Source organism: Mobula birostris, chromosome 26, assembly GCF_030028105.1.
Source record: "Mobula birostris isolate sMobBir1 chromosome 26, sMobBir1.hap1, whole genome shotgun sequence".
In the NCBI taxonomy this organism is placed as follows: Eukaryota; Metazoa; Chordata; class Chondrichthyes; order Myliobatiformes; family Myliobatidae; genus Mobula; species Mobula birostris.
Genome location: NC_092395.1, coordinates 16139660 through 16162501, shown reverse-complemented (window position 1 = coordinate 16162501; position 22842 = coordinate 16139660). Strand labels below are relative to the sequence as shown.

General features: G+C 42.6%; 1 protein-coding gene across 6 annotated transcripts in view; it reads left to right on the top strand.

Moving 5' to 3' along the window:
* Positions 1-22842, top strand: part of LOC140188241 (transducin-like enhancer protein 4) — a 270566-nt gene that overhangs the window by 106663 nt on the left and 141061 nt on the right. For all 6 annotated transcript variants that reach the window (XM_072244330.1, XM_072244328.1, XM_072244327.1 and 3 more), the window contains exons 5-6: positions 5523-5585; positions 22071-22145. In XM_072244330.1, the coding sequence (XP_072100431.1) occupies positions 5523-5585; positions 22071-22145 (138 nt within the window). The remainder of the gene's footprint in view (positions 1-5522; positions 5586-22070; positions 22146-22842) is intronic.

Genomic DNA, 22842 nt, shown 5'->3' with positions numbered 1-22842 from the left:
ATGCAATATTCCATGATGCTTCTAAAATATAAAAATCTGTCTCTGCGGTGAATGCTTTTAATCACTCAGTAGCTACAGGCCTCATACCCTCTGAGACATCTCCATTCTTTCAGTGCAACACACACAAAATGCTGAAGGAAATCAGCAGGCCAGGCAGCATCTATGGAGAGGAATTAAGAGCTGACATTTTGGGCAGAGTCTTTTCTTTCAGTTCTGACCTCGTGCTTTTCCTCTATCTTAATCACTCTCCGTTTTGTCGTTATACCTTCAGGCCTTAAGCTCCAGAATTCCCCTCTCAGTCTCTACCTTCTTTAATCTCTAAAACCTACCCCTCCAAACCAGTTTATGTTCTTCTGAGCTGGCAGCTCTTCTTGTAGTTCACTGCAGGACTGAACAAGCAAAATCTGACAAGGAGCCTTGTGATGTCTCATGACGTTTACAGCGCTTTATAGATGAAAGTTGTTGCTGTAGGTCAGTGAGAGTTGTACTCAGCCATCAGCTAATGGGACCATGCTCTTCACTGATGTTAAAAATAAACATTTCAAAGCATTCAATTATAGTACACTCGATGGGGATATTTCCCGGGGTGTTCCAGTGTCATTTACATTGCATCTACTGTCTAGTGCTGCTTATTGATGTATGACTGCCTGAGAAGTGTTATTTACTTCTCATTGTCATTTTGTCATTATGCTTTACCTGTGCTGAATTAGCAGAGATGGCTAGCATTTTCCAAACATGTTTTCCAATTTTTTCCTCAATGATAAAATCATGCATACTAATCCAGTGAATAAGACATAGGGACAGAATTAGGCCATTCGGCCCAAGTCTGCTCCACCTTCCATCATGGCTGATTTATTATCCCTCTCAATCTCATTCTCCTGCCTTCTGACTGAAATCTTTGATGCTCATCAGCTGCCACGTAAGGTTAAACTGAGCACAAGTCTCCGGAACATAATTTGTCCTTCAGCATTCCGTGAGCTTCCTTTCTTCCCTTTCTGTTTATTCTCTGTATAGCAGGATGCAGGTGCGACACAGATATCAAATACAGAATAGCAATGGCAAAAGAAGCTTTCCAAAAAATGAAGACCATATTAACAGACAGAAAGATGAGCACGTACACTAAAAACAGAATACTGCAGTGCTACATTTATTCTATCCTGATTTATGGAAGTGAATGCTGGACCATTTCTCCAGCAATGGAAAAGAGACTAGAAGCAGCTGAATTATGGTTCTACAGGAGATTGTTAAGAATATCATGGACCACACACACATCAAATGAAGAAGTTCTCAGAACAGCCCAAGCAGTTTGATCACTCATACCAACAATAAGAGAAAGACAACTCAGATTCCTAGGACACATCATGCGGAAAGATGAACTAGAAAAACTCATACTCTCTGGAAAGATCGAGGGGAGTAAACCTAGAGGAAGACCTCGGCTTATGTACATCAAAAGCATAGCCAGGTGGCTACACATCGAGGAAATGGAAGTCATCCAAAAAACAAAGGATAGATCTATATGGAAAACCATGGTCAACAAAGTCCTCATTGGATATGGTACCTAGACGGACAGATATCAGGATGAATTTGTTGTGCATCACAGTCAGTGCCTTGGTTCTGGCTCCCTTGCTTGCTATTGTCAATGTTTTCTAAGTGTATTTTTCTTCATGGTTAACGCTTGGAATGTTAACCACAGTCTTCTGTATTAGCCAGCTTGCTTAATTCCATCTTGGAAACCAACTCTTTATTGTATAATTTTAAGGTGGTTGGAAGTAGGTACGGAGAGGATGTCAGGGGTAAGTTTTTCACACAGAGAGTGGTGGGTGCATGGACTACACTGCCGGCGATGGTGGTGGTGGAGGATACAATAGAGTCTTTTAAGAAACTCTTAGATAAGTACATGGAACTTACAAAAATAGAGGGCTATACAGTGGGGTAATTCTAGACAGTTTCTAGAGTAGTTTCATGGTCGGCACAACATTGTGGCCTGAAAGGCCTGTAATGTGCCGTAGATTTCTATGTTCTATGTAACATGCAACCGCACAGAAAGAGGCTATTTGGCTCAGCTGCTCCTTGCCAATAAAAGAAAAGCATATGATCATACAGGATGGAAACCCGAGCAGAAATCGGGGAATACTGGAAGTACTCAACTGCTCTGTGGAGAGAAATAAAAACGGAATTAGTGTTTCAGTTCAGTCCATCAGTAATGCAATATCATTTCTTACCTGGATGGGTTGAAGAAGAATTTGAGATTTTCTTTACTTTGCACCCCTCACCCCCCCCCTCCCAAAACCATCCTGGACTTTTTTCCCCCCTCTTCTCAGGAGATTGCACACTTTTTGTTGAGTGGGCAGTGTACATACTATGATTCAGATTTACCAGGCTGTCATGGGATTTAAAAAAATCATATTTATTCATTATTTCTTTATTAATAAACCTACAGGGCAAGACTAAAACAAAACCAAAACATTATAATTGCCATTAACCTGCGACTGCTACGGCGTTATTATACTTGCACATCACGCCCCCAGCTCCAACGATCCCTCTAAAAGTCTAATCTTTTATTCAATCCTTTATTAGAAATTAGCAAACATGCAATCTTGAAGCAATGAAACTTAAGCATACCCAAGCACTATTGAACACTACCTCTGTGGTCAGCTAACAATATGACTTCCGCCGGTCCCAAGCTACAAACTGCCACGAAATAACCAAGAATACGAAACTTATTCCCTTCAATTTTACCGTGCCCCCACTCGTGACTAGTTAACATAACAAACTCCGCAACACAGAATACAAGGTAGATCGAGAACAGATACACGACTCCTACAAGATGTATCTAACTAATAAGGTGTGTATTCATAATAAATGTTGTGTTTATGCAATTAAGAGCTTGCTTTTTAGTTGGTGTAGCAACAGCCGTTCAGATTAGAGATTATTCGCTGTTAAAGTGGCAGTGATTATTTATCTGCTTGGAAAACAATATAATGGAATGCAGATATCTAACATGGAAGGAGGTAGAATTGGAACTTTATATTGTTTGGTTCCCACTTTCATTGAAAACACATTCTCATAACGAGTAAACAAATCTGTGGAGTTTGTGTTTTCTCCCCATGACTTCATGATCTCTCCATCCCACGGTCCTCCATTTCTCTCCCACAATCTAAAGGAATGTTGGTAGGTAAGATGGCCACTGTAAAGCCTGATTTATACTTCTGCGCTAACTGGACACCGTTACCTACGCAACTGACTTACCCGCGTTGTGAGCATTTATACTTGTGCGTTGGTGCGTCTGCGTCGCTCTGCAATTCGCGCACGTCATGCATGCGCACTCACCTTCCCCGCAAGGCTTCATGGTCATGGTAGTCTTTCTTGGGGTAAACAAGAAACAAGCATCTTTTTTCGTAAAAACGAAATGTGTCCTCCATAATTTCGGAGGTCTGTAAAGCTTTATGGAAAGTATTGCAGCTACAGTTCCTTCCCTGCCCTCAGTCGCCCAATGGGAAGCTATTGCAGCGTAGGAGGAAATGCGATGCTATCAAGCGGACCAATCACGGTTCTTACGGTCTACGTTGCCGCGACGCGCGGTTACATTTTGGGAGAGGTAGGCGTCACAGCAACGCAGACTCTCGCCTAGGGTTCCGCGTCGGCTTTGTGTAGGGTCTGCGGCGACGCGTTGACACAGAAGTATAAACCAGGCTTAACTTAAAATCAGTGTAGGCAATTGGCAAAAGAAAATCAAAAAATGGTTGATGGGTGTCAGAGAAAGAATAACTTGCACAGTTACTGGGAAATTCAAAGAGGGATGAGACTGATGAATTGTTCTTGTGGGAGCCAGTATGGAGTCATTGGGCTGAATGGTGTCCCATGTTGCAAGTTTAACTGCAGGCTCACACTCCTTTGTTTAGATCAGAGGTACCCAACCTTGTTTTTGGCATAGACCTCCTACCATTAACTATCCCAGGTTGGTAGCCCCTGGTGTATATGATCCACTAAGCTGTTTCCACCACCCTATCAGGAAATCAGTTCCATTTTGTAAAAAAATTTCCCTTTAGGTCTTCTGACTTGAATCTTAAATTATTGTGCATTTTAATCACTGGCCCTAAGTTCAAGCTCGCCCTGTCTAATGAATGTGAAGCTTTTTGTAGTCTTATGAGCATGGAATTCATTCCCTAAAGTGGTGATAAACAGAAAGCCTAATCATGCTTAAAACGTCTCGATGCGTGCTTGAAGGACCATGACCTGCAGGGCTGCACGCAGACATAGTGCTGGAAGGTGCAATTGAAGTGGGTTCTTATGAGTGTCTGTGATTCAAATATACTATTCTCTCTGTATCTATGTCTGTTCATATTGTGATCCAGTTGGACAGGAGAGTCTTGTGGTGTGTCTGCATTTCAAATACCTGTGTATGTTATATATTAGGTCTCAATGTATTAATGAAAATGCTGTACCCTTCATCATATTGAAAACATTTCAAGTATTTTCTAAGAACAACAATTCCAGCCCCTCCAATCTTCCAACATAACTGAATCCCCTCTCCCTGTTGCCATTTTAATAATCTCCTCTGCATGCTCTCCAGTGCCTCCGATGCAGTGTGGTGCACCGAGTGGATATGGTCATCCAGCAGGACCCCTCCCAGTTACTGGCCTGTGCTGAATGCCTGAAAGAGTTATCATGTCTATTGAACTCTGCTTCTGAAATTGACTTCAGTGGAACTGAGTTTCAGAAGCAGAGTTCAGCTCGAACATTGTGTGTTTAATGCATTCAACAGAAGATGTTTATATGTATCATTCTTTGAATTAGTTTCTAGTTTTGGACCAAAGACCAGGGTGTAGCTAACTCTATAAGTATGTATGGCCACAGCATACGTTGCCATATGCAAAGTTACTGTGATGACAATGGATGTCAATGACACTGAGGTGGTAAGCCTTGGGCGATCCAGTTATAAATGTACACTCAGTGGCCACTTTTTAATGTACCTCCTCTGCCTAATAAAGTGGCCCCTGAGTGTATGATCACCATCATCTTTGCTGTAGCCCATCCGCTTCAAGGTTCAACATGTTGTGCATTCAGAGATGCTCTTCTGCACACTGGTTATTTGAGTCACTGTTCTTTTCCTCTCAGCTTGGAATAGTCTGGCCATTTTCCTCTGACCTTTCTCATTAACAAGACATTTTCACCCACAAAACTGGTGCTTACTGCATGTTCTTTGTTTTTCACACCATTCTCTCTAAAGTCTAGACAGTTATGCTTGAAAATCCCACAGGGTCAGCAGTTTCTGAGATACTCAAACCACCCTATCTAGCATCAATGATCAGTCACTTGGATCACGTTTTCTTCCCCATTCTGATGCTTGGTCTGAACAACAACTGATCCTCTTGACTATGTCTGCATGCTTTTTTTGTATTGTGTTGTTGTCACATGATTTGCTGATTTGACATTTGCATTAAAGGGCAGATGTACAGGTGTACCTAATAAAGTGGCCACTGAGTAAACCACAGTTTCTGATTATTTTTTATATGTTGCAGGCAGAAATTGTGAAGAGACTGAGCACAATCTGTGCACAAATTATACCATTCCTCTCCCAGGAGGTAAGTTTACTTTTCTTGTTACTAAACATAAGTGAAGTGATTAATGGAAGGTTTTAATTCCAGTTCAGTTCATGTAGATTGTTCTATCTTCTAAATGTGGGTGAGACCTTTGCCCTCACTGTTATTTGTCTTTTGTACACTTGTTTGATTATGTAATGAGGCATAAAACTATCCTGAAAACATACATTCCAAAAACGAACACAAATTAACAAATCAATATAAAAATTGTTTCAACAAGGATGACTATTATAGAAATTGTTGATCACTGATCGGTGACAGAAACTCAGTACTTGCAGTAAATAAAGTCACTCTATTTAAATGATATTTACCCTTGTGGAGCCTCTCCCATTGACAAGCTTTCACACCCACAGGTCATCTCTCACTGACTGCTACATTACCTGTATTATTGTACCTCTCTCCTTGACTTGGTGTTGACCTGTGATTGACCACCTCTCGTGGGTTCTCAGATTGGCCATTCCATTTCCTTGACATGTCTCATCAACTAAAACTTTACCCATGCAGATTGTTTCACACTGACTGTGCAGACTATCTCTTACTGACCACTTCCAATCCATGCAGACCACCTCACACTGACTGGTTCTGACCCTTGCAAACCATTTCACACTGACTGGTTCCAATCCATGCAGACCGTCTCACACACACTGATCAGTATTGACCCGTGCAGACCATCTCGGACTGACTTGTACCTACCTGTACAGACTGTCTCAAACTGATTGGTACCTGTGTATGGATGTCCAGTTGTAAGGACGTTAAGCTCCATACTGCTTTCCACTGACAGAATATTACCAATCCTTCAAATTGTACCAGTGGCCCAAGGTAAGATAGAATAAAGAGATTAAAGATTAGCTTTTTATTTTGTTTGTTGCATGTTCATTGAAACGTACAGTGAAATGCATTACTTGCGTCATTGTTTGCAATATGCTGGGGCAGCCTGCAATTGTCTGGGAGCACCTCACCTTCTGGCACCAGCATAGTATGCCCACAACTTACAAACCCTGACCCGTACATCTTTTTGGAGTGTTGAAAGAAAGTCAGGGGACCCCAAGGAAACCCAGGCAGCCACATGGAGAACGTACAAACTCCTTACAGATAGCAGTGGGAATTGACTCTTGATCTTCCAATCGGTATTACCGTAAAGCATTATGCTAACTGCTGATCGAACTGGTCATCCAACTTTAAAATGCAGTTCCCTTTGGCATTTTTAAGGTGCTTGTTTGATGAGAAAGGATACTGCAATCTACACAGCAGAGCACATGGTGTCTGGAAAAAGAAAGAGATAGAGTTCCCCTTTCCTTCCCAGTCCTGATGAAGGGTCTCGGCCCAAAACGTCAACTGTTTATTCATCTCCATAGAGGCTGTTGACCTGCTGAGTTCCTCCAGTATTCTGTGTGTTGCAGGAGATAGAGTTAATGTCTTTTTTGTTAATGACCCTTCAGCATTTTTTTGTTTTGCTTATTAATTCCTTTCTCTTCAGCAGAATAAAAAAAACATGAAATAAGGATAGTCATTATAGAATTTGTGATGACAGGCTATTGACCTGAAACAGCCCTTTATCTCTCGCCATCTGCGTCTCCCACTCGCTGAATATTTACCATGTTTTCTCAATTTAATTTCGAGAATCATTTAGAACTGGGTCCTGGGCTTTGCTGGCCACTTTCCCAGGATGTGTGAAGCCTTTGTTCTGGTGTCCGTTGTCCACTTTATATATTTAGTGATACAGCGTGGAGTAGGCCCTTCGAGGAATCCCGAAAGCCCCAATTTAACCCTAACCTGATCACAGGACAAATTATAATGACCAATTCACCTGCCCTGTGCGTCCTTGAACTGTGGGAGGAAACCGGAGCACCCGGGGAAAATGCATGCTTTCTATGTACTCCCATTCGACATTGAAATTGAACTCCAAACTCTGATGCTCCAACCTGTAATAGCACTGTGCTACTGTGATTTCCCCTTCTAGCAGTGATTGGTGTAGAATTGCAATGGTCCTGGTAATGTGTTTCTGGTCTTGACACGTGCGTTAGTTATGGCCGACCTCTGGTGCACACAGCAATGACATCCAAAGTCTCCTGTTGCAGCAATGCTGATACTATTCAAGAAAATAATACAATTAATCTCTCAGTTAGATATCAGCCAAGTCGGATGTGACTTCGTGTCAGAAAGTTGTGAATTTGATTCCCACTCCGCAGACTTGAACCTTAAGTCTGTGTAATACTGAGGAATTGCCCTGTTCCCTGAAGTATAGTCTTTTGGATGAGCCATTACATTGTTGACAGCATAAAAGATCCCATGGCATTTTTCAAAGAGGAATGGGGGAAATCGCCAGCTTCGCTATCTCATTGGTGTGTGTGGGAACTTGCTGTGCACAATTTGGCTGCAGTGTCGGCTACATTATAACAGTGACAACACTCATTGACTGTAAGGCTCTTTGGGATTCCCTGAAGTCTTGAAAGGCATCATATAAATACATTCATATTTAAGACATAAACTGACTGCAAAAATCAACAGCATACACCTTCATTCTACTCTCCTAAGTAACATACCTCTGCAATTCTCAAGTAGGCACAATGCTAACAAGTCCCAACATGGCATCCACAGGCTAATCAACCAACACAGGCTGAGCAAGTATGAACTTTATTCGGTGCGGTTTTCTTTACAAGTTCATTCAGAAAGGCTGGAGAAGGCTTTTGGAGTCCAGTGCAAAAGAATAACTTCAAAGTAGGAAGAACCGACTGGGTGCAAGTGTATTTTGAAAACAATGATTTATTCAGCCAGAAACTCTTTACTTTATATTAGGCAAGCAAATCAATCCCTTTCTGAGGGACTGTAACACAGATACACAGTTTATAGTTCCAGCAAAGGAGTGCAAACATCCTGGGATCATATTTCAACAAGTACAGTCCAAACATCCTAAACCACCATTTCCTGCAGTAACAGTGTAAATACTCTCATTAAAACCAATGTGTAAATAGACTTAAGGGAAAGAAAAAGGCTAGCAGAGCGATCTGCACAGATCAGCAAATTTGTGTTGGAGGGAGAAGTAGGGTGGGGGGAAAATCAGAGGAAGGTTGTGGGTCCTCAGGGAGAGTGTAAAGGGGCAAGCAGATCACAGCCATCATCTACTTCTTTTGTCTGCAGTTAAAAGAGTAAATTGTGATTGCTTTTCCGAAGTTTTTGATGCAAAGTGAACTGGCTTGTTTGGTGAGGGGCTAGCTCTAGTGCTCCATCTGCCACCAAAACATCAGGAGAAGCAGAATATTCAGCCTCTTCTACCGTCATGAAGTCGTGCAGTATGGGCAAGTCATTGGGTATATTTAAAGCCAAGTCAATAGGTTCTTGACTAGTAAGGGCATCAAAGGTTACCGGGAGAAGTCAGGAGGATGGGTTTGAGATGGATAATAAATCACTATGATGGAATAGTGGAACAGACTCGATGGGCCGAATTGCCTAATTCTTCCCCTAGGTCTTGCGCTTTTTTGTATTTTATTCAGATTTTATTTAGAGGTACAGCTTGGAATAGGCCCTTCCAGCCCAGCAACTTCTGGCAACCAGAATTTTAATCCCGGTCTAATCACGGAACTACTTACAATGACCGACTCACCTGCCCAGTATGCAGACATCCCACCTCTCCCGGAACTTCCGGGAGTCTCCCGCATATTAATAGTGGCTCCCTGATACCCGCAAATTATATACAATATCACGGAAATCAATTTTTTTGAGAGCGAGCGGGAGAAAAGCAAGAGAGAGTGCGCGTGCACGAGAGAGAGCGAGCGTGCGAGAGAGAGAGAGAACGAGAGAGAGTGAACGAGAAAGCGAGAGAGAGAGAGCGAGAAAGCAAACGAGAGCGCGCGAGCCACCACGAGAGAGAGAGCGCAAGCGAGAGCGCGCCATGGCAGAGTGTTCCAAAAAAATATAAAACGTACGTCACCCCAGACTACCCTAAAGTGTACTCCTGCCTAACGGGGTTCAAAAATAATGACAGTGTTGCTCGCTGCACTGTTTGCAACAATGACTTTTCTATTGCCCATGGTGGGTTAAGACTGTAAAAGACGTGTTGAGGTGAGTTTAACAGGTGTCATTCATTCATTAGCATAGCTAACGTTATTTAAACTAGCTGGCTAGCTGCTAAGGAGCTACTCTATTGCAAACATCCCACCTCTCCTGGAAGTCCTGGAAGTCTCCCGCAAATTGATGGTGCTACCTCCCTAAAATGAGTTTTTGCAGGGTGGGATGTCTGAGTATGGCTTTTGACTGTGGGAGGAAATCAGAGGACCCAGAGAAAACCCATGCATTCCATGATGAGAACATACAGAGACTCCTTACAGGTGATGCTGGGATTGAATTCCAAACTCTGAAGCCACAAGCTATAATAGTGTCGCACTAATCACTACACAGCCGTGGACTTGATGGGCCAAAGAGTTTGTTCCATAATTCCAAACAAACCATCAAGCCATCCATTTACATAAATCCCATTTTATTCTCCCCACTCTCCCATCAGAGCCTATTGCACCATTTATTAAGCAGACTGCTGATCTTTTACCTCAGCAACACCTGAGTCACTTAATATCCAAGTATCTGTTCATCCTGAGGAACTGTAGCCCATCACCCAGTCACAACCTTTAGAAACACAAGAGATTCTGTAGATGCTGAAAATCCAGAGGAACAAAATTCCACAGGAACCTAAGGAGGGGAATAAACAGTCAAGATTTTGTCCTGAGAGCTTTCATCAGTAATAAAAAGGAAGGGGAAAGAAGCTAGAATAATAAAGGGAGAAGAAGAGGTAGGGGTTGGCAAGTGATGGGTGGTCAGGTGAGTGGGAATGTAGGAGGGTAGAGGAGAGGAAATGAGGTGAGAAGCTGGGAGACGACAGGTCGAAAAGGTAAAGAGCTGGAGAAGAAGGAATCTTATAAGAAAGAAGTTAGGCGATGGGAGAATGGGAAGAAGGAGGGGCACTAGAGCGAGGTGATGAGCAGATGAGGAGAAGGGGAGGGGGAAAGAGAGGAGCTAGAATAGGGGTAGGAAAAATGAGAACAGGGAGTGGGAAAATTGCTGGGTTTTAGAGAAATCAATGTTCATTCCAAACAAAAGAAAACTTGCAGATGCTGGAAATTCAAAGCAACACACACACAACGCTGGAGGAACTCAGCAGGCCAGGCTACGTCTATGGAAAAGAGTAAACAGTTGATGTTCCAGGCTGAGAACTTTCATCAGGACGTTAGATTGGAGGAATGTGAAATGCTGCTCTTCCAACCTGAGAGTGGCCTTATTGTGGCTGTAGAAAGGCCGTGGACTGACATGTCAGAATGGGAATGGGAAGTAGAATGATAATAGGTGATCTCTGGAAAATCCCACATGTTGTGGTGGACGGAAAAAAGACGCTCGACAAAGTGGTCCTCCAGTCTACGTTGTGTCTCACTGATGGAGAGGAGGCTGTACCGGGAGTAACAGATACAGTATAGTGTGTGTGATACAATATATAACTTCAGTATACTGAAGAGAAGAATACTGTAATTTATTAAAAACTGCCAATGCGTAATGATCCCTTTAGGTAAATCCACAAAACTCTTTCAGAGGTGAGTTAAGGTTGCAGCAGAAGAATTGTGATCGCAGTGAAGAAGCGGGCTGAGGCGGGTTGACAGATATGATTAAAGAGAGGGCTGAGAAACTCAGAGCAAATAGAACTTCATGGTTGATTTGACCTGGCTGCAGGAACTGATATCTCTAATATCCTCTGGTAGTGAATTCAGAGTTCATTTAATCAGTAAACAAGCATCTCAGCCCCCAAGCACTGCCTGACTGCACAAGCTACAGAAGCCACTTGAGGATATTGTCACTACTTCATGTCATGTCCAGATCTGGTGATGGTTGGTGGAGTTTTTTCTTCCTATGACCTTAAATAAATGAGAGTACAGCCACTGCTCCCTCTCTGCTCCTTTATCTCTCATTTTGTCAAGCCAGGCCCTCTCACGCTTGTGCTGCAACCTTAATTCCTCTCCAAAAGTGTTTGCAGACTTACCCAAAGGGTTTATTACCCATTGGCAGTTCTTAGTAATTTTCTTCAAAGGCCCTTCAATATTCTTTTCCTTAGTATACCAAAACTATATATTGTATTGCACTCAGTATACTGTAACTCGTGTTTGTGGTACAGCCTCCTTTACATTGAGACACGTTGATTGGGGGACCGCTTCATCGAGCATCTTCGCTCTCTCCACCACAACAGGTGGGATCTTCCAGTGATCACATATCATAATACTACTTCCCATTCCACCTCACCTTCATTCTAAATCACTCTCTCCCTTTCTTTCCCCTCCTCGAAATTCATCTGCCCATCACCCACACACTCCTCCCACTGGGTCCCCTCCCTCTACTCCTCCCATCTACCTACTTCACCTCCCTTATTTTGTTGCATGCTCTTCCTATCTGATCTGTCATCTGCAGCCCTTTGTCTCCTCCTCGTCTGGTTCCACCTATCTCTCCACCTCTCCTCATTTCACAGCTATCTCCCCTCTGCTCTTTCGGTCCAGACGAGGGGTCTCAACTAAAAATACGGCTGTCCAGTTCCCTCTACAGGTGCTGTCTGACCCATTGAGATTCCCCCCGCGGCTCGATATTTGCACATTCACCTTCTGTGCTTGCAGTGAGAAAGTTAGATGATGTGGTGTCTAAGGAAATGTAGTGCAGCGTCTTATTGTTTCTATGATTTGTTTTTTTTTCCCTCCATGTTAGGTGTTATATGGTCTTTTTTTATGGATTTTTTTGGGTTTCTTTGTTTCATGCTTGCCTGTTAGGAGACAAATCTCAAGGTTGTATAATGTATACATACTCTGATAATAAATGTATGTTGAACTTTGAACTTAAGCTGTTGCCGTGGTAAAGTATATCGGATTAGGGGCCTGCTTGCTTCCGTGGCTCAGCAGAAGATGGGCTGACAAGTTTTTCTTCCGTAATGTGTGCGATCCTTGTGACTTATTGCAGTTATGTCCAAATCCCCTGGGGCACAGTGTGTCAGCAATGAAGCAGAATGCTGGTAGTAATAACTTGTCCTCAGTGGAGCCTCGGCAAACGGCAGTCAGAACCGTTTGAGCTGAAACTGCAGAATTAATGAACTCCTCAGGATTAATTGTAACATTGAACCTGAGATGGTCAAACATTAAATCAACTTGGCACTAGAAATCCTGCTTATTAAAATCATGTTACCTTTTTCTAAGAATATTGGATTTATTTGTCAAGTTTTCCAGCTTTGCTCCCGACTTGTCTCCTGTAGTTCCTTGTTTGCACTTGGGTTGAATTCATGAGCCAACATCCTGAAGGGAACATGGAACTGTTAAACATTTAAACATTTTTCTTGTGCTTTCTTCCACGGCTCCTTAGCTGGCAGCTAATGAAGATCGGGAGGGGCTGAGGGATGAGATATAAACCTGGAATCGGATGTGTGAGGCCATTTGGCCCACTGTTTTCACCCAGACTGCTAGCTCGAGCAGTCCAGAGTTTTTTCATTTAATTAATTCATTTAGAGATACAGCACGGAAAAAACCCTTCTGGTCCAACTAGCCACGTCACCCAGCAATCCACCTATTTAACCTTAGCCTGATTACAGGATGGTTTACAATAACCAATTAAGCATCTAACTGATATGCTATATGACCCGTGGGAGGAAACCAGAGCACCCGGAGCCATGGGGAGAATATTACACAAACTTCTTATGACACTGGAATTGAACTCTGCAATTTGGTTTGTTTGTTTATCTATTTATTAGGGTGTGGCGCAGATTCTTATGACACTGGAATTGAACTCTGCAATTTGGTTTGTTTGTTTATCTATTTATTTAGGGTGTGGCGCAGAATAGGCCCATTCAGACATTCGAACTACATCGCCCAGCAACTTCCAATTTAACCCTAGCCTAATCACGGACAATTTACAATGACGAACCTACCAACCAGTACACCTCTGGAAACCAGAGCTCCAAAGGAGACCCATGCAGTCACAGGGAAAACGTACAAACTTTTTACTGCCAGTCGTGAGAATTGAACCCGAATCCCTGATACTGTAAAGCATTGTGCTGACTACCACACTACAGTGCACCCCATAATCCAATGCCCTCAGCTGTAATAGCGATGCACTAACTACTACACTACTGTGCACTTCCATCGTTAAGGCCACTTGCCTATTAGGTATTAACTACTTCATGAAAATATGCAATCTTGACTTAAAATCTCACCTCTCTTTCACTCTTTATTTCTTTGAAAAAACTTTTGGTATCCTCTTTTACATAATTGGTTAGCTTTCATCTTTTCTCTCCTTATAGCTTTTTTTGTTGCTTTCTGTTGGTTTTTACAAGCTTCCTAATCCTGTAACTTCCCTATATTGTGTGCTGTCTCCTTTGCTTTTATGCTGAGTTTGACTTCCTTTGTTAGCTGCTTCATCTTTGGGATGTACCTATCCTGAACCTTCTGAATTGTCCCCAGAAACTCCAGCCATTGTTCTGCTGTCATCTTGCTCGGGGCCCCTTCCAACCAACTTTCGCCAGCTCCTCTCTCATGCCTCTGTAATTCCCTTTACTCCTCTGTAACACTGAGAGATCGAATTTTAACATCTTCTCAAACTACAGGGTGAATGCTCACATATTATTATCACTGTCTCCGAAGGGTTCCTGTACCTTAAGCTTCCTAATCAAATTTGGTTCATTACACAACATCCAATTCATAATTACCTTTCCCCTAGTGGGCTCAGCCACAAGTTGCTCTAAGAAGCCATCTTGTAGGCTTTCTACAAATTCCCTCTCTTGGAATCCAACTCCAACCAGGTTTTCCCAATTTACCTGCATATTGAAGCCCAATCCCCCATGACTATCATAATGTTGGGCTTTTAACATGCCTTTCTATCTCCTGTTATACTTTAAATCCCTCATCCTTGCTGCTGTTTGGAGGCCTGCACAAATTCCCATCAGGGTATTTTTACCCTTGCAGTTTCTTAACTCTACCCACAAGGACTCTACATCTTCCAATACTATGTCACCTCTTTCTCGGGTACAAAGAGCAACACAGACATTGTTAGGTTCTAAGGTTTGGTGTTAAGGTTATGTGTTTTGTGGGTGAGTCAAGAATTAGATTTGGGCCAGTTAGAAAGGGATTGCAGATGAGGTGGGTAAATGATTTGAATAACTAGGAACCATTCCTGCGACCAGCTCTAACTTGGGTCATGCTCAGTGTTGACATTGGGTGAGCACATCCAAACTGTGGTGATCAGTCAGGGTTGCTCAGAAGTTTCAGGAGCCTGGGATAAATGGTCTGGCACTCTTGGGTCAAGTCAGGATTTCATTGAAAGTTTGGGAGGGGATAGCTAAATCCAGCATGCTGACAGGGGTACTGATGGTCTCCGGCTTTCATTACTGGTGCTTGTATGTCAGTCCTGAGCTCAGGATTTTCCACCTTAAACCTCTCTATGAAATGCTGCATGAAACACGCCAACTAACTAAAAAAGATTTGTTACCAGCACTAAAATCACCTCATTTGGTTCATTGTTGATTCCTGTTTGACTACTCTGTTGTGAGATGGTGTGAGAAGCTTTACTGTGTTAAAGGTGTTCCATAAACGCAACTTGTTGTTGTCGATGTTAGAAGATAAGTCATTTAACAATGGTTACATGAGAAACCTTGAGATTCTAATGCTTCCTCACAAATATTTTTTTGTTTATGGTAGACTGCTTGAAGCTAAACATAAACATAATTTCAGACTGATTGTTCCTCCAAGTTCCTATGTGATACAAGAAATTAGCTTTCATTGAATATGATGTGTTTAATTGCATAACGATGCTGACGCTTTGCAATAGTTCAACTAAGCTAAAAATGTTTTGCTGATTATTTTCATTTGTACTCAGCATCTGATGCTTCTTGCTTAAGTGTCTGACAATAATCAGCCAGTACTGATGGATTCAAGTTGCCCTGATACAGTTTCTCCATGACTGCAATGTCCCGGTGAAACCTCTCACCATGCTCGTCACTGACAGCTCCAAGATTTGCAGGGAGGAAGTCTAAATTGGAATGCAGAAAATAAATCTTTAGTGGCATGTAGCACATCATAGTTTTGTATGCTTGAAGCGTGTTGTCTACCAGCTTGCAGGAAGTTTGGTGCACTGTATTTGCCAAGAAAATTTTTGACATCCTTGAAGCCTTCCGTGCAATTTTCTCCAGTCCCACTAGAATTGCCTGTCATTGATGACCTGTTTGATTTGTGACCAACAGAAATGCCTTCTGTCCGCCAGAGAAAGCAGGATCTCCCAGTGGCCACACATTTTAATTCCACGTCCCATTCCCATTCTGATATGTCTATCCACAGCCTCCTCTGCTGTAAAGATGAAGCCACCTCAGGTTGGAGGAACAACACCTTATATTCCACCTGGGTAGCCTCCAACCTGATGGCATGAACATTGATTTCTCAAACTTCCACTAATGCCCCACCTCCCCCTCGTACCCCATCCGTTATTTATTTATATACACACATTTTTTCTCTCTCTCCTTTTTCTCCCTCTGTCCCTCTGACTATACCCCTTGCCCATCCTCTGGGTTCCCCCCCTTCCCTTTTTCTTTCTCCCTAGGCCTCCTGTCCCATGACCCTCTCTAATCAACTGTCCAGCTCTTGACTCCATCCCTCCCCCTCCTGTCTTCTATCATTTCAGATCTCCCCTCCCCCTCCCACTTTCAAATCTCATACTAGCTCTTCCTTCAGTTAGTCCTGACAAAGGGTCTCGGCCCAAAACGTCGACTGTACCTCTACCTGGAGATACTGCCTGGCCTGCTGCGTTCACCAGCAACTTTGATGTGTGTTACCTTCTTTAATCTTGGGATCAGTTATTCTGACTTGAATTATGAATTGAAATAACAAACAGAGGTGATTTCAAAAATATGGTGTATGATAGGGAAATTTCATGGTGATTTTCATGATCAGCAGCCCAAAATCCACAAGATGCACATAGGAGTATTCAGGAAGTAAAGTCTTTGTTTTCCAATGTAACTAACAGCAAATTCTGCCTCAGATATTCGATAGAAATAATGGCCATGACCTCAAATGCTTTTTCCTCAGTGTTGACTTTACTTTGAGATGCAGCTAATTAAGTTTTGATTTCACTGGGCCTTAGCACCCACAAGTTGTGAGGATAAAACTGAGCCCCAGTTATGGATAAATGGGGAAAAACATGTTGTGGATTCTGTAAATCTAAATGTGTTTGTGTTTGTAAATGCCAATTAATCAGTCTGTTAACAAAACAGCCAACTTTATCTCCTTTCTACTCCCATTTGATTTTCCATGCCAAGGACTTCTATTTCTGCTGATATTGTAGTGGGAACAGTTTTGCAGCCAAAAGATTTAACGCCAGATCCCTGTCATTAAATTTGAGCTTCATCTCTTCACCAGCTTTCTACAGGCTGTTTGCCAAATGCATTAAAGATTAACAGCGACATGGAATACAACAGCAAGAAATAATGCAGCCAGGATTCATTGGCAAGTCAGATAAAAGGGGGATGTGCATGTCTCCCATTGTCTGCTGTAAACCAAGGGCTAGAAATGAAACCCTTCATCATTTAGTACCTGAGTAGTACAGCTGAGGTGCCGGGGTAAAGGGAAGCTGACAGGGAGGAACTTTAAACAGGTAAAGTTTACTTTGACAAATTTATTTGTTTCTTAGTGGATGATAAGTGTGCGGTAAAAACAAGCAGGATAGAATCCTGTACAGTGTACCATCACTGGGATAGAAGTTTTATCAAAGTGCGAATATTGTTCAGCTCATCTGGCCCCTGTCATCTCCATGTAAAACTTTGTTCCATTCCCATCATTACACTGCGAACCAAATAGTTTTCTACAAAGTTCCCAATCATTTTTCACGGTTTCTTTTGACCTCTCCTTGTACTTAAACCCTTTAAAGTGAAAGGAATAGACTTGGTGCCACCTTAATGACGACACTTTCCTTGTGTTTTAATCAGAAGCTCATTTTTTCGAGGATAAAAAGCAAAGCTGCTTACTTTGCCAGATGCTGGAAGCAGGCTATAAGTAAGATTATAGTTCACAGATTGACAGCATTACATTCAATTCCAACTTGGGAAATTCAAGATTTATCAAAGTATTATTATCCACTACAATGGTATCAGTATCAGTGGGCTAATGGTACTGATTATATTTTAACTAAGTCAAGGTTGCTTACACAGCAGCTTTGTGTCAGTAACTTGGTGCACAGTGAGCCACACCCCGAGTCTCTACACAGACTAACCTTCCAGCTGCACAACTCTATGGGCGTGGTATCAAACCGCCACCAGTCCTGGCAAGGACTTGCCAAGACCGCTTTGGGCGTTGCACATCTGGAGGTTTCTCTGTTAGTGCTTCGGGCCCACAGGCTCTTGCCAAGAGGGTAGTGGGTAGGTTGGGATGGCGGGGAGGGGGAAAGAAACAGCGGAGGCAAAGGGAGGCAGCTTAGAGCAAGCAATAAGGAATTTATTAAAACTATAAAACGTAGGAGCAGGAATAGGCCATTCAGCCCATTGAGTCTGCTCTGTCATTCAGTCATGGCAAAGTTGTTACCCTCTCAACCCCCAATCTCCTGCCTTCTTCCCATAACCTTTGACACCCTTACTAATCAAGAATCTATCAACCTCCACTTTAAATATACCCAATGACTTGGCCTCCACAGCCTTCTGAGGGAATATTGACAAGACATCTCTTTCCCAAATGTATGAATGAGAGAGAGAGAGAGAATATGCATGGGCTTGAAAGAGAATATGAGCAAGAGAGAGGGTGTGTTTGCAAGCGGTGACAGAGAATATAATATTTCTTAGGATCTGTTTTAACGTTGGAAATAGAAAATTTAATTTGTGCAAATAACTGTGAATTTATTGACTAGATCACACTGAAAAACTTTGCACGCACGAATCTTTTTGCTAATTTGCATCAGTATACCTTGATCCTAACCTTTGCCAGCAATGATTGTTCCCATGTCCCAAAAAAAATCCTTATTTTCTGATTCAAGAGGTGACGGTTATACCAAATGCAGACCGCATGACTCAGCAGTAAAATTAGTCATCAGTTTTGGCCCCTGCAGTAAACCCCACCCAGTCCATCCAATTCTTTGGCAAATGTCCGAAACAGAACCAGACTGTTCACAATGATGACGTCACGGTGCAGGATGAACTGTCCACATGTCTGTGTGTCCACGTGTCCAGCTCTTGGCTCCATCCCTCCCCCTCCTGTCTTCTCCTATCATTTTGGATCTCCCCCTCCCCCTCCCACTTTCAAATCTCTCACTAGCTCTTCTTTCAGTTAGTCCTGATGAGGGGTCTCGGCCCGAAACGTCAATTGTACCTCTTCCTAGAGATGCTGCCTGGCCTGCTGTGTTCACCAGCAACTTTTATGTGTGTCACATGTCTGTGTGATTGCTGAGACACATGCTTAGCATTACCAGACCCAGACTTCACCTTACCCTGTCTGCTGAGGAAGCATTCAACCAAGCCTCTGATACTTCTGGACTTTCTCTCATCTTACCTGGTGTTAAAGGAAATTAGGCCAACTAAAGTGCTGCCGTCTTTGTGTTAATTTGCACCAATTCTCATTCAGCCATCACTGCTATACAGGCTCTGACCTACAGCATGATTCTGAATGACAATTTTAAAATTTTTATCCAAGTTTTCAATTCCCCATATGATCTCCGCCCTTCAGTACTCTAGTACTGGGTACTCAGGTCTCTCTGTTTTAATTGCTGTACTATTGTTGACCATGCTTTCAGCTGCCAAGTCTGTAAGTACTGGAATTTCCTTCCTAAGCCTCTCTGCTCTTGCTCTTTGCTCTTTTAATAGGCTCTTTGCAATGTATCTCTGTGACCAAGCACCTGCCCTAATATGCTTATCTAGCCTCCCATTAAATGCAGCTCCTTGATATTGTTTTTCTCAGCTACTCCTAATAGCAGCAAACTCTGTTCGCTGGGTAAAGACAGTTTCTTAGAAATTTACTGTTAGATGTCTTGGTGGTAATCTTGCTATCATTGTATCCTCCTATAAAATACACCGGTGGCCACTAATTAGGTATACCCAAGCACCTGCTCATCAATGCAAATATATATATGTGTGTGTGTGTGTGTGTGTGTGTGTATGTAACGCCTAAGACTTTTGCATAACACTGTAAAAATACGCAGGCATGGTCCAGAGGTTCAGTCGTTCAGTTATTCAGACAAAACATCAGAATGGAGCAGAAATGTGATCTAAGTGACTTTGACTGTGGAATGATTGCTGGTGTTAGATGGAGTGGTTTGAGTATCTCAGAAACTGGTGATCTGGTATTTTCATGCGCAACAGACTTTAGAGTTTACAGAGGCTGGAGCAAAAAGCAAAAAAAAACATTTAGTGAGCGGTAGTTCTGTGGGCAAAAACGCCTTGTTGATGAGAGAGGTCAGAGGAGAATGGCCAGACCGGTTCAAGCTTGCAGGAAGGCGACAGTAACACAAATAACCATGTGTTACAACAGTGGTGTGCAGAACAGCATCTCTGAATTCACAACAGATCGAACCTTGAAGTTGATAGGCTTCAGCAGCAGAAGACCACATCGAGTTCCACTCCCATAACAGTGTATGCAATCTGCAGTGTCCATATTTTATTATATAAAATGGTGAGTTTAATTGTACTTATTTAGTGTGCTTTAGTGTGATGACGTTTTAGCATATTTTTTGCTTTCCAATTCAATTACTCCCTAAGTATCATAATGTTAGGACCTCGTGAATTTGTGTTGCTACGTAGAACAGTACAGCACAGTACAGGCTGTTTGGCCTGCAATGTGCTGACCAAGATAAACATAATCCATGATGGATTTAAACCTTCTCTGCTACGTAGCCCGTAGCCCTCTTTCTTCCATGGGGCTATCTATGAGTCTTTTAAATATTCCTTAAATCTACAGTACCATGCAAAAGTCTTGAGTATGTGTATATATAGCTTAGGTGTCTTAGAGTTGCACAGTACTGTGTTTGACAACAGGTCCAAAGGATGTTGGGAATGACAATGGTGGAACCGCGTGGGAGGGATGTGGGACAAGTGTTAAGAGAAGCAGTGCCAGGGATGGGGATTGGTGTGAGTGCAGACACGCCCAGCCCTAAGACACTGGGCAAGGTCATTTGAATCCAAACAGTTGGTTTATTGATCATTACAAAACGTCTCTCTGATGCTTCCTACTCTCTTCTCTCTCCCTTCCCCTTTTCCCCAACCATAACTCCCCTCTCCCTGCGCCCTTCCCACTCAGTTCACGATAGAGGCCCCCAATCAGATTTATCATCACTTACATATGTCATAAAATTTATTTTTTTGTAGCAGTAGTACAGAGGAATACATAAAATTACTACGGTACTGTGCAAAAGTCTTAGGCACCCTAGCTATGTATATGTGGCTCAGACTTTTGCACAGTACTGTACCTCTAACACCTGGCGGAGCATTCTGGACACTTACCACTCTCAGGGGATCTAACTCTAACATATCCCCTGAACCTTCTTCCACTCCTGTTCAAAGTCCTCTGATGTTAGCCGTGCTGCCCTCCCTATCTATCTTTGGCTCTTATAATCTTATACACTGCTATCAAGTTGCCTCACAGCTATATCACTTGGATACATATTTCCAAGACAATATGCGATAGTATTTTCCACATCAAGTTACAATAACTCACATTTCTTGTTGTTGGAATTAAGCGCCTGTTCGGTTAAGTCATGAAATAACCTTAATGAGAGCACAGTGACGCCTCACAGCTTTGCAAATGCACGCGATGGGCTTAAAGCATCAAACATGCAGACCTGTGGAACTTGCTGTTCTCAGCAATAGAAAAGGCCAGTCTGATAATGTCATACATCGTTTCTCTTGCCAGCATGGTACCACAGCATTTTGCATAATGATATTACAGTGCCGGCAGCTCAGGTATCGTTCCGATGCTGTCTGTAAGGACTTTATATATTCTCCCGGTGAATGTGTTGGTTTCCTCCCGATACTCCGGTTTCCTCCCATATTCCAAAGATGTACGGGTTAGTGGGTTAATTGGTTACATACATGTAATTAGGCAGCGGGGGCTCATTGGGCTAGAAGGGCCTGTTACTTACTTATTTACTTGGGCCCTTAGCTCCGAAGAGCATAGGCCGCCGATGACCTCCCGTCTCCAGCGTCCTCTGACGTTGATGGTCTGGTTGGAGTTCATCAATGCTTCTGCAATCCATTCCATCCGCTGTACAGAGGATTGGCATTCACAGCTTCACGACAGCACCGTTGGCCGGCCTTACCCATTTCTGCCTTTCACGACAGGGATGTTGGACTTTGTGAAGCTGTAACACTAATTTTTTTTTAAAAAAAGGACTGATATAGTGTTATTTTTTAGTGAGGAAGAGCAGTACGTCTTGATATCTATTCATTTTGGGTTTGTGCTTTATCTTGAAGTTTCCTGAACTTTCTCTTTGGTTTAACGACAGCACCAGCAACAGGTGGTCCAGGCAATTGAGCGAGCTAAGCAGGTCACCATGGCGGAGCTGAATGCCATCATTGGGGTAAGTGGCCTTCTTATACATGTGGGAGATGTAATGGACGTTAAATATTATAGCTCATATCCGGACTGTGAAAGTCTGAGAGATTCATAGTCGTAGAGCAATACAGCACAGATGCAGGCCCTTTGGCCCATCGAGTCCATACCAACCATAGTGTTCACCCACTTAGTCCAAGTTTCCAACGTTTGTCCATCATCCCTCCCCATGTAACTATCCAAATCTTCGGAAATGATGCAGACCAGGCTACCATGCTGCATTTTGTTGCAGGCCTTGTTAAAATTCAAAACAGACAACATCCACAGCCCTGCACGCTGCTCATTTTTGGTTTCTTCTTCAAAAATTTCAAAAAAGTTTTGCATGCATGACTTCCCACACCAAAAACCATGCTGACTCCTCCTAATCTGGTTCTGTCTTGAACTGAATTGACGTTATTACTTACATACTTCATATACATGAGGACTAAAAATCTTTACATCATGACCCCATCTAAATGTGCAATTATAGTAATTTATAATAAATATTATGTACATCAGGACAGCCAATATGACATTGAAATGCAGTTGCATCAGCATGAATTAAGCAGTCTGATGTCCTGGTGGAAGAAGCTGTCCTGGAGCCTGTTACTCCTGGCTTTTATGCTGCGGTACCTTTTCCTGGATGGTAGCAGCTGGAACAGTTTGTGGTTGGGGTGACTTGGGCC